This window comes from Mixophyes fleayi, chromosome 1 (genome assembly GCF_038048845.1).
Source record: "Mixophyes fleayi isolate aMixFle1 chromosome 1, aMixFle1.hap1, whole genome shotgun sequence".
Classification (NCBI taxonomy): Eukaryota; Metazoa; Chordata; class Amphibia; order Anura; family Limnodynastidae; genus Mixophyes; species Mixophyes fleayi.
This window is the reverse complement of record NC_134402.1, coordinates 111462475-111476784: the sequence shown is the minus strand read 5'-3', so window position 1 is coordinate 111476784 and position 14310 is coordinate 111462475. Positions and strand designations below refer to the sequence as shown.

The following is a 14310-nucleotide window of genomic DNA, read 5'->3' as shown; positions in this document are numbered from 1 at the left end:
TATTCACATCAGTCCCTGTCCACATATGGTCTAAATTCTCTAACACACACACATAGGTCAATTTTGTCAGAAGACAATTAACCTACGAGTATGTTTTTGTACTGTCAAAAGGAAACCACAGTAAATGGGTTGGGTACCAATTTACCACTGTATGTATGACCAATCCTCTAGAGGGCAATGGTTTACATAAAGTAGAACTTCTGGGAGATTACCCTGAACAGAGTGCAAACATTTTCAATGCAATTTAAAAGTAGGTTGTCAGCACACAGAGTGGCAGCATTGTAAAAAAAAAATAATAATAAAAAAAATAAAATAGTATTTTTGATAGCATAGCCATTTCTACAACTGGGATCTGGCTACGGAAATACTGAAGTATCTAGATCAGGCTTCCAGGTCTTTAGGTAAAGTTTTAATAAGGTCTGGATAATAAACCTCATAAAAACAAGACATAATGGAGGTGTCTGTAACCGTCAGATAGCAGACCTTACTATACTTCCAAGAAAAATAAAAACTTATATTTAAGAGAGGCCAACCTCTCAAGGGAAATACAAGTCCCATGGATCATAAATACTGGATATTTACTTTTAGTCCTGGTATATTATAAAATTGGTCTTCTAACCTGAAAAGATTAGCAAGGGGTATAACACTGTTAAGGCTAGATCACCAAGCTATGCAGATACACTACATTCTACACAATCTATTTTGAACCATGTAATATGAATATCTGAATTGCCAGGAGTAAGCACAGTGCAGCACAGTGGCTTAGTGGTTAGCACTTCTGCCTTACAGCACTGGGGTCATGAGTTCAATTCCCGACCATGGCCTTATATGTGAGGAGTTTGTATGTTCTCCCTGTGTTTGCGTGGGTTTCCTCCGGGTACTCCGGTTTCCTCCCACACTACAAAAACATACTGGTAGGTTAATTGGCTGCTAACAAATTGACCATAGTCTGTGTGTGCGCATGTGTGTGTGTGTGTTAGGGAATTTAGACTGTATACCCCAATGGGACAGGGACTGATGTGAGCGAGTTCTCTGTACAGCGCTGCGGAATTAGTGGCACTATATAAATAAATGGTGATGATGATAAGGAGTAAGGGTTCATTGACCAAAACAACATGAGTCAAAATGTGACAACATCACAGACTCATGGATGAGTATGGTTCTGTGTCAGGCTACAAAAATAACTTTTCTAACTCAGAGGTCATGCTCCTTCATACTTCCCCTTCCCTCAAAGCTAGCCTACAAACTAATTTTGCCCTGCACTGCCAAGATCAAGTATCTCAGAGTTTACATCTCCTCTTCCAATGACAGGTTATATTGGGAAAATTTCCCCCGCCTCCTGCTACAATTAAACAGGACCTTGAGCTGTGGCAGAGCTATATCATATCATGACTGGGGAGGATCATCGCTATTAAGATGAACCTGATCCTCAAACTCCTTTACCTCTTCCAGACCCTCCCAATGAAAGTACCGGAGTCTGTATCTCGGTATTTGCATTCTTCCTTACTAAAATTTGTCTGGTTTTGTAAGCCCCCTATTAATATGATCGTAGATTTGTAAGGCACCACAGTGCTCCGCAGCACCATACAACAGGGAAAACAGTACACACATAAAACAGGGGCACACAAAATAAATGCAGACATGAAAAAAAAGGGTGTAAAGGACCCTGCTCATTAGAAAGCTTACATTCTAAGTGGAAGAGGGCACAGCTGAAACAAGAGGAGTAAATGTGTTTGAGAGTGGAGATTGGGATTGTTGTGAGGGTGCATTAGTGTGAAGTGTTATCGAGGATAAGATCACCTCTAAAAAAAAACAGCATCTAAAAATTTGAAGGCTGTGTGAAAGTCTGATTGAGCATGGTAGGGAATTCCATAAGTGGGGAGCAGCACAGGAGAAGTCTTGTAGGCAGGAGTGAGAGGTGGTTACCAGAGACGAGACAAGGCACAGGTCAGAGGTAGATCTAAGAGGGAGGGAGGGACAGTATTTTAATACGAGATTTGAGATGTATGCAGGGGTAGTGTTGTTGAGGGCTTTGTAAGGTAAGGATGAGTTATTTGAATTTGATTCTGGAGGACACATGGAGCCAGTGTAGGGATTTTCAAAGTGGTACAACAGTTGTGGAACAGTGATAAAGGAAGATCAGTCTTGCAGCAGTATTTAGGATGGATTCAAGTGTGGATATATGGGTGTCAGGAATGCCAGATAGCAGGATGTTGCAATAGTGAAGACGGGAGATGATGAGAGAATGGATAAGAGTTTTGGTAGCATGTTGAGTAAGAAAAGGGCGTATTCTGGCAACATTTTTAAGGTGGAGTCGTCAGGACTGAGAGAGAGTCTGGATGTGAGAAATAAAGCAGATGGCGAAGTCAAGTGTAACACCAAGGCAGCGGGCTTGGGAGACTGAGGAAATTGTGGTGTTATTGAGAGTGAGGGAGAATTGAGGGCAGGTGGTTACTCTGGCAGGAAGGAAGATATTAAGCTCTGTTTTGGATATGCTGAGCTTTAGGTAGCATTGGGACATCCATGTGGAGATAGCAGAAAGACAGTTGGTTTCACAAGGTGGTACAGAAGGTGAGAGGTCAGGGGCAGAGATATAGGATTTGGGTGTCATCATCATAGAGGCGGTATTGGAGGCCGAATGAGCGAATTAGTGCCCCAAGAGAAGAGGTGTACGATGAAAAAAGTAAAAGGCCAAGAAAAGAGCCTTGTGGGACCTCAACAGATAGTGGGAGTGGAGGGGAGGATGTGCCGGTGGTAGAAACACTAAAGGAGCGGTTCGATAGGTAGGAAGTGAACCAGGAAGAACTGTCACGAAGTCCAATGCGGTGAAGGGTGTGTAGGTGAAGAGGGTGATCAAGAGTATCAAAAGCAGCAGAGAGGTCGGGAGATTGTGTATGGAAAAATTACCATTAGATTTTACAGTAAGTAGATCATTGGTCACTTTTGTGAGAGCAGTTTCAGCTGAATGTTGGGATTGTAAGCCTGATTGCAGAGAGTCGAGAATGGAAAGAGGAGAGAGAGGTGTTTGTACACTAATTGCTCAAGTAGTTTGGAGGCAAAGGGGAGGAAAGAAATACGGCAGTAGTTGGAGAGAGTGGCTGGATCGAGAGATGGTTTCTTTAGAATAGGTGAGATGAGCGCATGTTTAAAGGAGGATGGAAATGTGCCAGTAGAGAGAGACAGGTTGTAGAAGAGGTGAGTTAGTTAGAGGTGGGCATGCAGTGGAGGAAAGGGAGCAGAATAGTTGGGAGGAAATAGGGTTGAGTGGACAGGTTGTAGGGTGAGATGATAAGATGAGTGCAGAGACTTCATCTTCAGTTACTGGAGAGAATGAATTAAGGGTGGATTGGGGAATGTAGGTAAAGGTGGGTTGAGTGAGTGAAATTTGGCATGAGGAAATATCTTGTGAAATGGTGTCAATTTTGTCTTTGAAATAGGTGGCAAAATCATGGGCGGTGATGGAGGAAAGAGGTGGAGGTGCAGGTGGGCAGAGAAGTGAGTTGAAGGTGGCAATGAGGCAATGTGGGTTACAAGACTGGGTGGATATTAGAGATTTGAAGAATGTTTGTTTGGCAATTGAAAGGGCAGTGCTGTAAGATGAAAGGATGAATTTATAGTGGAGGAAATAGGGATAGGAACGAGATTTCCTCCAGTTGCGCTCTGCAGGGCGGGAGCACTTTTGCAGGTAGCGGGTCTGTTTGACGATCCAAACCCCAGCCATGGGACAACAGAGACAATATGTAGTAGCTGGAGCTACATTATCTAGGGATGAAGTGAGTGTATTGTTCTTGAAAGAGGCAGCCTGATTAGGACAGGAGAATGCAGTCATTGGATAAATTAGGTGTTTTAGTGAAAATGAGAAGTGGATTGGGTTAAGAGTACTTAGGTTTTGTTGTGTATGTGTGTATTTGGGTGCAGGGGGAAGGGCATGAGGTAAGGGGAGGCTGAAGGAAAGGAGGTTGTGGCTGGAGAGTGGGAAGGCTAAATTGGAGAAACTAAAGATGGAGCAGTAGCGGGAGAAGACAAGGTCAAGGGAATGTCCATCACAGTGGGTGAGAGGAGGTCCATTGGGAGAGAACAAAGGAGGAAGTAAGTGAAAGAAGTTTAGTGGCAGAAGAGAGTGTGGGATTATCAATGAGAATGTTGAAATCGCCTAGTATGAGTGTAGGCAGGTCAAAGGATAGGAAATAAGTAATCCAGGCCACAAAGTTGTCAAGGAATTGGGAAAATGGACCTGGGGACTGATAAATAAAAGCAACACGAAGGTTGAGAGGATAAAATAGACGGATAGTGTGGACTTCAAAGGAAGAAAATGAGAGGGAGGGTTCAGAGGGTATGACTTGGAACGTGTAGCTTGGAGAGAGTAGAATGCCTACTCCACCACCTTGTCGGTTTCCGGGTCTGGGAGTGCGGCTGAGGGAGAGTCTTAGAATTTAGAATCTCTGTGACAGTACTCAAGAAACCCAGGACCCAGGGAAGCAGGGACTTTCCAGATATCAAATTCTATTATTTTGTGCCAAACGTGTGCCAGGTCGTGGTTACTTATGTTTCCTACCGGATTATAGCATGGGTGGATCTGGCGACACATTTCACGGTAGTCCACTTCCTTGCCTTTCTCTGGGGCCTCTCCAACGTAGACAGACCACCTGCAGCTTCCTACATCCAATCCACACTGTCCACACGTTTCCTCCTTATCCCACTCTGGAAAAACCCACGGTTTCCCCGGCGACTCCTCTGAGCAATTTAGGCACTGGATCTGAGCTGGGATATGGGTAGGCTGGGACCTGGTTGCCAATGGAATTTAGGCCTCCATGTGAGATTTTCACCAAAATTTGGAACCTTTTCTTTGAATTCTTTCAGGTCTGACACTTCACTATGTCCTTGCCCCCTCCAGACTTCCTACTGGCCCTCACCTTCTTCGAACGCATGTGTCTACATTCCCTGCTCACTAAAGGAATGATATGAGTGATTTATAACTGACTGATAGAGACCGCCGGGAAAGTGAATGGGAGAGAGCTGGCACCCACCCCAGATGAGTCTTGCTGGGAGGAGGTTAGGAAGGGGATTGCCAAGAGCTCGATTTCCACACCAATTAAGAAAACGGCCTACAAACTGTACTACGGGTGGTACTATACACCTGACAAACTATCCAGAATGTTTTCTACGTCCACTCCGAGCTGTTGGCGGGAATGTGGTCACAGGAGCACAATGCTACACATTTGGTGGGCTTGCCCACGCACAGCTTCTTTCTGGGTCATGGTCCTCGCACTCAAACTCTGTCTCAGAACAACAGCTGACTAAAGACCCCTGCTCATTCCTTCTCTCTCGCCCCCTAACTAAGAAGACCGCCTCTTCTAACAAGCTCATTTTTTGCACATACTGGCAGCAGCTAAATCCCTGATAGCCAATCACTGGAAAAATCCTAACCCCCCTTCCATGCAGGATTTGTGGAATTACATATGGCATATCACAAGCATGGAAAAGTATCACATACTATCTCCGTGAAAAATCACACAAATTTGACAAGATATGGGCCCCATGATATCACCGATAAAGTCGTAGTTGCATATCCACCTCAGCAACTCCCCATCCCCTTCATTAGAGGAACATAACCCATGGGCCACCTCAGGATTCTCCAGGTTGGGTGCGGTGCATCTCGAGTAAGTTCCATGTTTATTATGTTGTTTAATCTCAATGGCAGAGAGCGATTTTCCACAGACTTACTGCTTAACTCCCTCTGGTAATAGTCTCTGTGCTATTTGTGCCTGTCCCACCCCCCTCTGCCTCCTTCCACTATCTTTGACTTCTCTCTCCCTCCCCCCTCCCCCTGCTTTACTAAAAGATAAAAGGGGAAGCATTTTGTAAATTCTATTTTCTTGTTTATTATATTGATTATACCTCTTATTCTGTTTCCTCTTCAAATAAATAGTAAAAAAAAAAAAAAAGTGACGTCAGGTTGGCTCTCTCCTAATAGCTTTCTCATCATCATCAACATTTATTTATATAGTGCCAGCAAATTCCGGAGCGCTTTACAGTTGGGAACAAACATTAATAGAACAATACTGAGTAATACATACAGACAGACAGAGCGGTAAGAGAAACCTACTCACAAGCTTACAATCTATGGGACAATGGGAGTTTGAAACACAAGGGCATGTGCTACATCATATTGCACATTGGACCTGCTAGAATGGAAAGGTAAATGTATTGAGTGGGCTGTGTGATCAGTCACACAGCAATGTTGGTCAGAGGGTTGTTGTCTTGTGTTAGTTGTGTAAAGGGTGGTAATAGTGTAACCTAGGGAGATTAAGATGCTGGTTGAGGAATATCATAAGCTTTTCTGAAGAGGTGGGTTTTCAGAGAACGAGTGAAGGTTTGAAGACTAGAGGAAAGTCTTATTGTGTGTGGGAGGAAATTCCAACAAGTAGAAAAAAGTCCTGTAACCAGGAATGGGAGGATGTGATGAGAGTGGAAGAGAGACGCAGATCTTGTGCAGAATGGAGGTGTTGAGTTGGGAGAAATTTTGAGACAAGTGAGATGTATGTCGTTGCAATTTTGTTGACGGCCTTGTATATTAGTAGAAAATTTTTATATTGGATTGGTTGAAAAACAGGCAACCAATGTAGAGACTGACAGAGTGGCTCAGCAGAGGAAGAATGGTTTGCAAGGAAAATCAATCTAGCTGCTGTGTGCAAAATAGATTGTAGGGGTTCAATTCTGATTTTGTGAAGACCAGTAAGGAGGGAATTGCAATAGTTGATGAGAGAGATGAGGAGTGCATGGATTAAGGTTTTTGCAGTGTCTTGTGTGAGATATGTGTGTATTCTGAAAATGTTCTTTAGATGTATGTAACATGATTTAGATATAGAGTCGATGTGGGGAATAAATGATAGTTGTGAGTCAAGGATAACACCTAGGCAGGTGTGGGATTTATGGTCATGTTATCAACAGAAATAGAAATGTCAGGCAGGAAAGCATTCACTTCTGGGTCCATTCCCGGACTGGGCTCTATGTGCATGTGCAAACCTAGGAGGAGAGGAGAAGCATGTAGCATAACAGTGGAGGGTTCTGATAATATCCAGGGGCTGGCTGGACTGTTGGGCATCTGATCCCTGGGCCAGTCCCATATTGGGCTGCCTTGGGCCAGATCACTGGGGCACCTGCATTTTTTCTCTTTAAAATGTCCCTAATAGGCTGCTGGGCACAGTCTTGTTCCCCTTATTTTAATTTGCCTGCTAGCCCCTGAGAAGTTCCCTTTACACATGATCTCTCTTCTCCAGCAAGTCTTTTAACACAGATCTCCACTTCTAACCCTATCCTGAGAAAGAGTTGGCTATAGAGGCCAAGTTCCCAAAAGCGTGGCTTGGTAAAAAAAAAAAAAAAAGCCTATTCGCAGTCCCCAGAGACAGCTATGGGGACGGCTGCTGCAAACTGTAGTGATAAAGAGCCTCAAAATTGAAGAATGCTATAATATTTAAGGGCAGGGAGAGCTTAATAAAAATAGGCCCCTAGAAAACAGTCATATATTCATACATAAAACACATTGTATGAAAAAATATTGCAAAATATATTAGTTGAAATAATGAAAAACAGTGAACACAGAAACCAACAACATACAAAACATTTCCACTACGCACAAGTGTTCCTATGAAACAAGTGCACAAAATCCCACAGTGGAACACAGTGTAAATCGATATAGCACTGATTCATACATACAGTGTACAATTACCAAACAAATAGGTTCTGACAAGCATGAATGTCAATATTGCATAATGTCACAATTAACGTTTGGCACCATAAGCATAACATTGCAATAACTGAGTGGAATTGCACAATTACTGAACAGCTGGAGCAGGAAATAGAGAGACTCCAATTGTCTTAGTGAGGGTCTCTACAGAGTGTGGAAATCCCAGATTTACAGTGATGGGCCCTAAGACAGAGCAGAGAAAAAATTCTGCCTCAGCAATAGCCCATGTTATGAATATCCAGTTAGTGAAAGAATGACTCTGATTACTGCAATGTACAGTAAATGGCATTAGCTGAATTTTAGAAATAATTTGCTCATTTGTGTATCAGTCAACATGAGATAACCATTACCTTATATAACATTATTTACAATTTGTCCAGATGATGTGTAATTGTCAGAGTTCTTCCATATAACAGTTTAACATTTACTCATTATTTTATCACTTAAATTACAATCCCCAAAAATAGTTTGTGGAATTCACTAAGCTGAAATAAAACACAAGTTCTACTTATCTACCCCGACCTAATAATCCACCAGTCCAGCGACCCTCTCTACTAAAGGAGGGAATTTTTTTCAAAAAGCTGTTATTTATGACACTCCCGTGAACTTCTCACTTGCGTGAATGTATTATTGATACCTGCTTCAATCAAGCAAGAATTAATAGGAGCTAGGATTGTAGTAGCCAGACGAAGCACCAATAAAAGTAATATTGCACCAAAAACAAGTATAACTGGACTACTGCTTTAACTCACTGATTTTCACAAAAGTTGGCTAATTTATTTCATACTTACCAACTTTTTAATGTTCCCCGGGAGAGGCGAGATGTGTGTGCAGAGGGGATGGGGCAAATCGCAGCATTTTGGCCCTGTCCCGCGACATCGTCATTCAGATGTGGGGTGCGGTGTCAAAATGACTCAAATCACCGCAAATCGCGTCATTCAGAGTCCAAACCTGCCCACTTTACTAGGAAGTGGACAGGATGCAGGAGAATTACCTTCTCTTCTGGGAGTCTGGGAGACTGCCGAATTCCGGGTAGAGTGGGCAAGTAGGATTTGACCTATTTAGGATTCACACATGCAGCCCTGGCCTCAGCCATGTGTCAGTTTCTTTGTTCTTTGAAAAACACATCTGTTAGCACCCAGAGGCTCATTGAGTAAATACAGCCAGACAGTACAAATAGTGATGCACCTCATGTCACTACTGCCAATATAAATAGTTACATTACAACAAACCACAAACGGATGCTAGCTGGTGGATTTTAAAAGCATAATGTCAAGCTTTTCCTTGATCAATAAATAAAATTGTTAATCGGACGGCATTAGAGAATGCAATTTGGCAGGTTTTCTAAAAGTTGTTCTCAGAAGCACTTACTAGAAATACAAGGTCAAGCAATATTAGACTATTGTATTGTCTGCGACGAAACAGGGACATGAGGCATTCTGGTTTCTGCCTTGTTGTCTGTAGGTAACTAGTCTGGAATCTGAGAGTACAGATCCTGTTCTCTGTGCACTATAAATGATGCAGGTAACTTAGGGAAGGTACTGCCAGCTAGCAAATATTTACTTTCAGAGATTTATGCAGAAGTGGCATAATTAACACAGGAACAGAGGAATGAAAATAATCATTCAAAATTCCATGTTACAGACATATATTCCATTTTTTGAAGTGTAAACTGGTACCAATTATCAACATTTTAAAAATGTGACTCTTGCAATTCTTGCTGATTGCCAGCTATCATTAAAGCATCTCACAGAGCATGTAGCTAATTGTTGTTTAATTGAGGACGGACTACTCACCATGACAAGGACGGTCCTCTGGAGGATATTTTCTAAAGCAGTAAACAAGCTACCATAAATGAACTACTTGAAAACTACACTGCACGTGGTTGAATACGTTTATTTTGTGGCCAGTTTTATACCTCCCATAATGGTTCCCATTTTTATGGCTTGTGACGTACCTGGAGAACCCATTCTATGTGTTTACATTTGTATGACACAACAGTGTTATAATATACTTATAAATAAAACCATAATCATGCACCTGTAAGCCCTGACTTCCTGTGACAGGTGCAGCCTGTTATGGTGAAACATAAATGTGTCCCTATAGACTGGCTGGGAATCACTGCTCAGGCTGAAAAAAACTCAAGTAAATTAAGTTTCTTCTTCGGTAAGTATTACATAATGCTAATAGATCATTTATCGACTCAATTTCTATTGGACTTTATTTAAATTAGGTCTCATTTTCATATTTCAGACTCAGATTAGAGCACAACTAAAGTGGTAGATAGTGAAGATTACTACTTTGGGGAAAACGTTCATGTTAATTTGAGTGGGAAAAAGAAGACTTCTTAAAAACTCAATCATAGCCTCTACACCCCAATATTTCTTAAATACTTTACCCATCCAGCTGCTTCCTCTCTAGCTTCCCTCCGAATGTTCCATTCCTCTATGACCTATCTCTAACCATCCCTTTCACCTTCAGCCTACTCTCTGACTGTACTACTTCCTCCCCCCTTTGCTTTCCAACAACATTAATTCCTCGCCAGACTGCCAATAGCATTATTCCCCTTCCGTCTACTTTCCAACAGCATTATGCTTTCCATATGTCAAAAATATTATTCCCCTCCACTCTGCATTTTGACTGTACTGCCTCCATCCAGACTGCATCCTGACAGTTATTCAACCCCAGCCTACTTTTCTAATTCCCTCCAGTCTGCTTTACAGATGGACCATACTCCTCTCTGACTATCCAATTCCCCTGCAGTTTGCTCTAACTGCCCCAATCACCTCTACTCTATTGATTAACAGTCAGATTGCCCTGCACTTTGTTCTACAGCCTCTACTGTCCCACCAATGTAATCTATGAACAACCCACTCCCCTTAAGTATGCTTTCTGACTGCCCCATTCCAGTCTGCTCTCCAGTCACTCCAATTTTCTCCAGTACGCTCTCGGACTATGAGGTAGTGCTGGGGTTTTGTTGAGGTTGTGTGCTTAAGTACCTACTCCTTGGCCTCATGTATCCTTTGCTATTCACCATCAATCTATTCTGTAACTATAACATTCCCCTATAGTCTGTTCTCTTATCATCCCATTTCCATTAATTTTGAGGCCTTGACCATCTCATTACTCTAAAATGTGCTCTCTGAACATCCAATCCCCCTTTAGTTTTCTCATCTCCAAATTGCTCTTTTCTCCTCCACCGTGCTTTTCAAACCTCTGTTTTCCCCCACAAAATCCTTGACCTTTTGCCTGTACTCCTTGTTCCCACACATTATACTTTCTGGCCTTGTATTTCCCTTCATTTTGCTATGACGTGAAAGTCTGTATATGTACATATTTAGGAAGATTAAACATATTACAACAATCTGTGCTGTTGAACTGTGAACTTTGTATTATCTATTATGAGATTTATCCTCAAGGTTCCAAACAGTTGTGTTAGATATTCAAAGGACACATAAGCTACAAATATGCTTTTATTGTGTACTGTCTGGCTCGTTATCCATTGGTGCCTTATGAGCCTTATAAGTACATACTGCAGAAACTTACCAATAAATCCTAGTTGTGAGAACTCGAGAATCAACCAGTCATCAGAGATCTGCTGGATAGCAAAGTCCTTCAAGGATTGGAAAAACTGTGGTTTTGCAATAATATCATCTTCCAACTGTAGATGTGAGAAATTAGTGAGTCAATAACACATTATATAGCAGGAATCAATTTAGCATATAGCAAACACAAACATTACTTGCACGAAACCACTTAAGGACAATTACATAGAAAAATAAATAAATAAAAAAGAATGAGTATGTCATTCAGGTAAAAGGTGAAGATCTTGTTAAAGCTATAACAATGTGACACCATTATTGAAAAGTAAACGTACTTTCAATTTTCCTACAGCTATTTTGTAAATCTAAATATGCAGCCCCCATGCCTTAAAACTGGCTACCTTGTTAGAGCTTTCTTCATTTGCAAAGCTGCAGTCCTCCCGAGATAACACTAGCCAACATGGTTTACTTCTAGCTTAACACTTTAACATAAAACAATCAGGCGATGACAATCATTCAGACAAGCAGCTAAATTAGGTAATGGACTAAATAGCAATGATTTGCTGTCTCACCCGAGTCCACATAAAGAGGTTTGACACAAAAAAGGTTTTAAAAAAATGTGTAAAATATCTACCTGGTGAGCATCCAGAAAAAACCCCAAAAAAACCCCACTACAAATAAAAGAAATATCAAGACTATATATATTTATCTCTTCCCACAAACCAATGCACACTTCTAGTTTTCAGAAATGTCTCTTAAGGGCGAGCAGTAGGCACACACCTCTGCATACGCTGGGCGGACTACAAAGAGCAACTCTGCAAAACCATTGGCAGTGCGCATCCTGCCTGCATTGTGAGGTACTCAGAAAGCAAATGTAAAAACTAGAGTTACAATGGGTTAAACAGTCCAGACAAAATTGATAGCCAAGTAGTAGTTATTTACACATTATGGTCTGTCTACATCATATTATTAGATGACTTGCCTTTTGTTTGCTGGTGGAAGTTTAGATAAAACTACAGATTTGCTGTGCATACATCTAAACACAATGGTTATAGATCATGACATCCCATCTTTCATTTTGTTCTTTGTTAAAAAGGTTAATGCTATTAGACAGTGCTAATGCCAAAAACTAAATCACAGGGCTGTCAGCGCTATACACAGCACAAACAAACATGTACATAAGCCAACGGAAGTAAAAAAATATGTTGTCCAATGGAGTCTCAAAATCAGATAACACATTTATTGAAAAGGTTTAGGTTTTTATTAAGCCCACTACACTCTGTAAAGCTGGGTACACACTACACAGTTTTCGTCCAATAATCGGCTCAAACAGCCGACATACGACCGCTCTTTCAAAAGTCGGGTCAGTGTGTACAGTGACACGACGGTCAAAAGTCTGCCCAAATGGACGATTATCACCTTATTTGGTTGGTCGTACCGTTTAATATTTTCGTTCCAATCTCGTTTCCGCTGTGTAGTGTGTATAAACTTCTGACCGATCCACAACGGTGAGTACGAAATTACAATTGCTAAAGGGACGTCCGTTCTTCCCTTTATTGTCCTAAACAAGGCTAGTGTGTATGCAGTCCATGGACCGAGCGATCGGAACATCGATCACATGTAAAATCGCTCGGCATAAAAAGTTGGTCGAAATTTCTGTAGTGTGTACCCAGCTTAAGCAGCCTGCAAAGCTTTGTCTGATGAATTTGACTGGTGTTCAGGCCATACAGTTATCAGTGACCAATGCATATGAAGCATCATACATACTGATCAGTCTATCATGCCGGCTCTTACAGATGTGATTCTCTGCCAACCAGATTTTGCAAACTGCCTAATCAGATCCAGTTAGAATTTGGGCAAGTTTCTCTTCTGGTCACTATGAGCCAAAATTATTACGAGTGGGGTTATCAGAAGCCATTTGGAAGACTCACTGGAAACTATTTACTAGTTGAACTAACCATGCACAATAAAACTTGTGCAGATCCGAAAATTAAATTCAAGATCAGTCCAGGAAGTCGAGACCCCCCCCCCCCCGCACTAACCAGCAATACCCCTTAGTAACAAGGGGGTGTTCGGCAGGTGCCACAAGACACTTGTTGAAGTCTCAATAGGGTTCAGGAGACCCAATAGTGGAGAGGCCAGAGGAGTGGGTACCCCATAGCTTGGGGGTGCCCCCAACATGTTGGAAACGGGTGTGTGATGGGGGGGGGGGGACAGGTTAAAAACAGACAGGTGCCCCATCAACTGAAGGGCCACAGAAGAGGGATTCCCACATTCAGGGGTACCCCAGAAGTAAGACATCACCACAACAGATACAATGCTGGCGCTACAACATAAAAGGCAGAGTGTAAGAAAAGTCTGGACAGCACTTTCCTACAGGTACAACATGGAGTAGCCCTCTTGGAAGGACCACCATACCATAATGGGAAGCCGGGCTGCATGGATAATTAGGAGTGCGACTGTACGGAAGGAATGAACTGTATGGCAACCGAGTCCCTGGAAACGGGGATGTTGTGACTCACAAAAGAAGAGAGCCTTGAATATTGGGATGGAAGTACTGGAGGAACGGCGAGTTGGCTGTCTGCATACTTTCGGTATGGTTTGCTTGTACCCACCAGCTAGCCGGGGCATTGAGGACTGCCTGTGTATTCAGCTTAAGCCACCAGGAGCATTACTTCACAGTTGCATGATAAATGCTGAAGAGCTATGTTTCCTCATTTATATTAAGAAATCAAATGCAAACGTATCAAGGGAAAAAATAAAGGAAGATTATATTTGTGCCAATTATGCCTATTTGTCTACATGTTCTAAATCTAATGCCCATAAGAGAAAATACATTTACTCCAATATGCTACTAAATGATAGCCTCCAGTCATGAAGGAATTAAGAAGTGTTTTATATATGGTAGAAATATCAACCACTTTTATCAGGATCAAACTCCAACAACTCCTGTTGCATGCTTTGTTTTTAGTTTGTGTAGCCTCATTCAGTGATAATACTGTTTTTCCCCTTTCTGCAACA

General features: G+C 41.9%; 1 protein-coding gene across 2 annotated transcripts in view; it reads right to left on the bottom strand.

Annotated features, from left to right (window-relative positions):
• Positions 1-14310, bottom strand: part of MGAT4D (MGAT4 family member D) — a 111433-nt gene that overhangs the window by 31563 nt on the left and 65560 nt on the right. For both annotated transcript variants that reach the window (XM_075199573.1, XM_075199583.1), the window contains one exon: positions 11294-11408. In XM_075199573.1, the coding sequence (XP_075055674.1) occupies positions 11294-11408 (115 nt within the window). The remainder of the gene's footprint in view (positions 1-11293; positions 11409-14310) is intronic.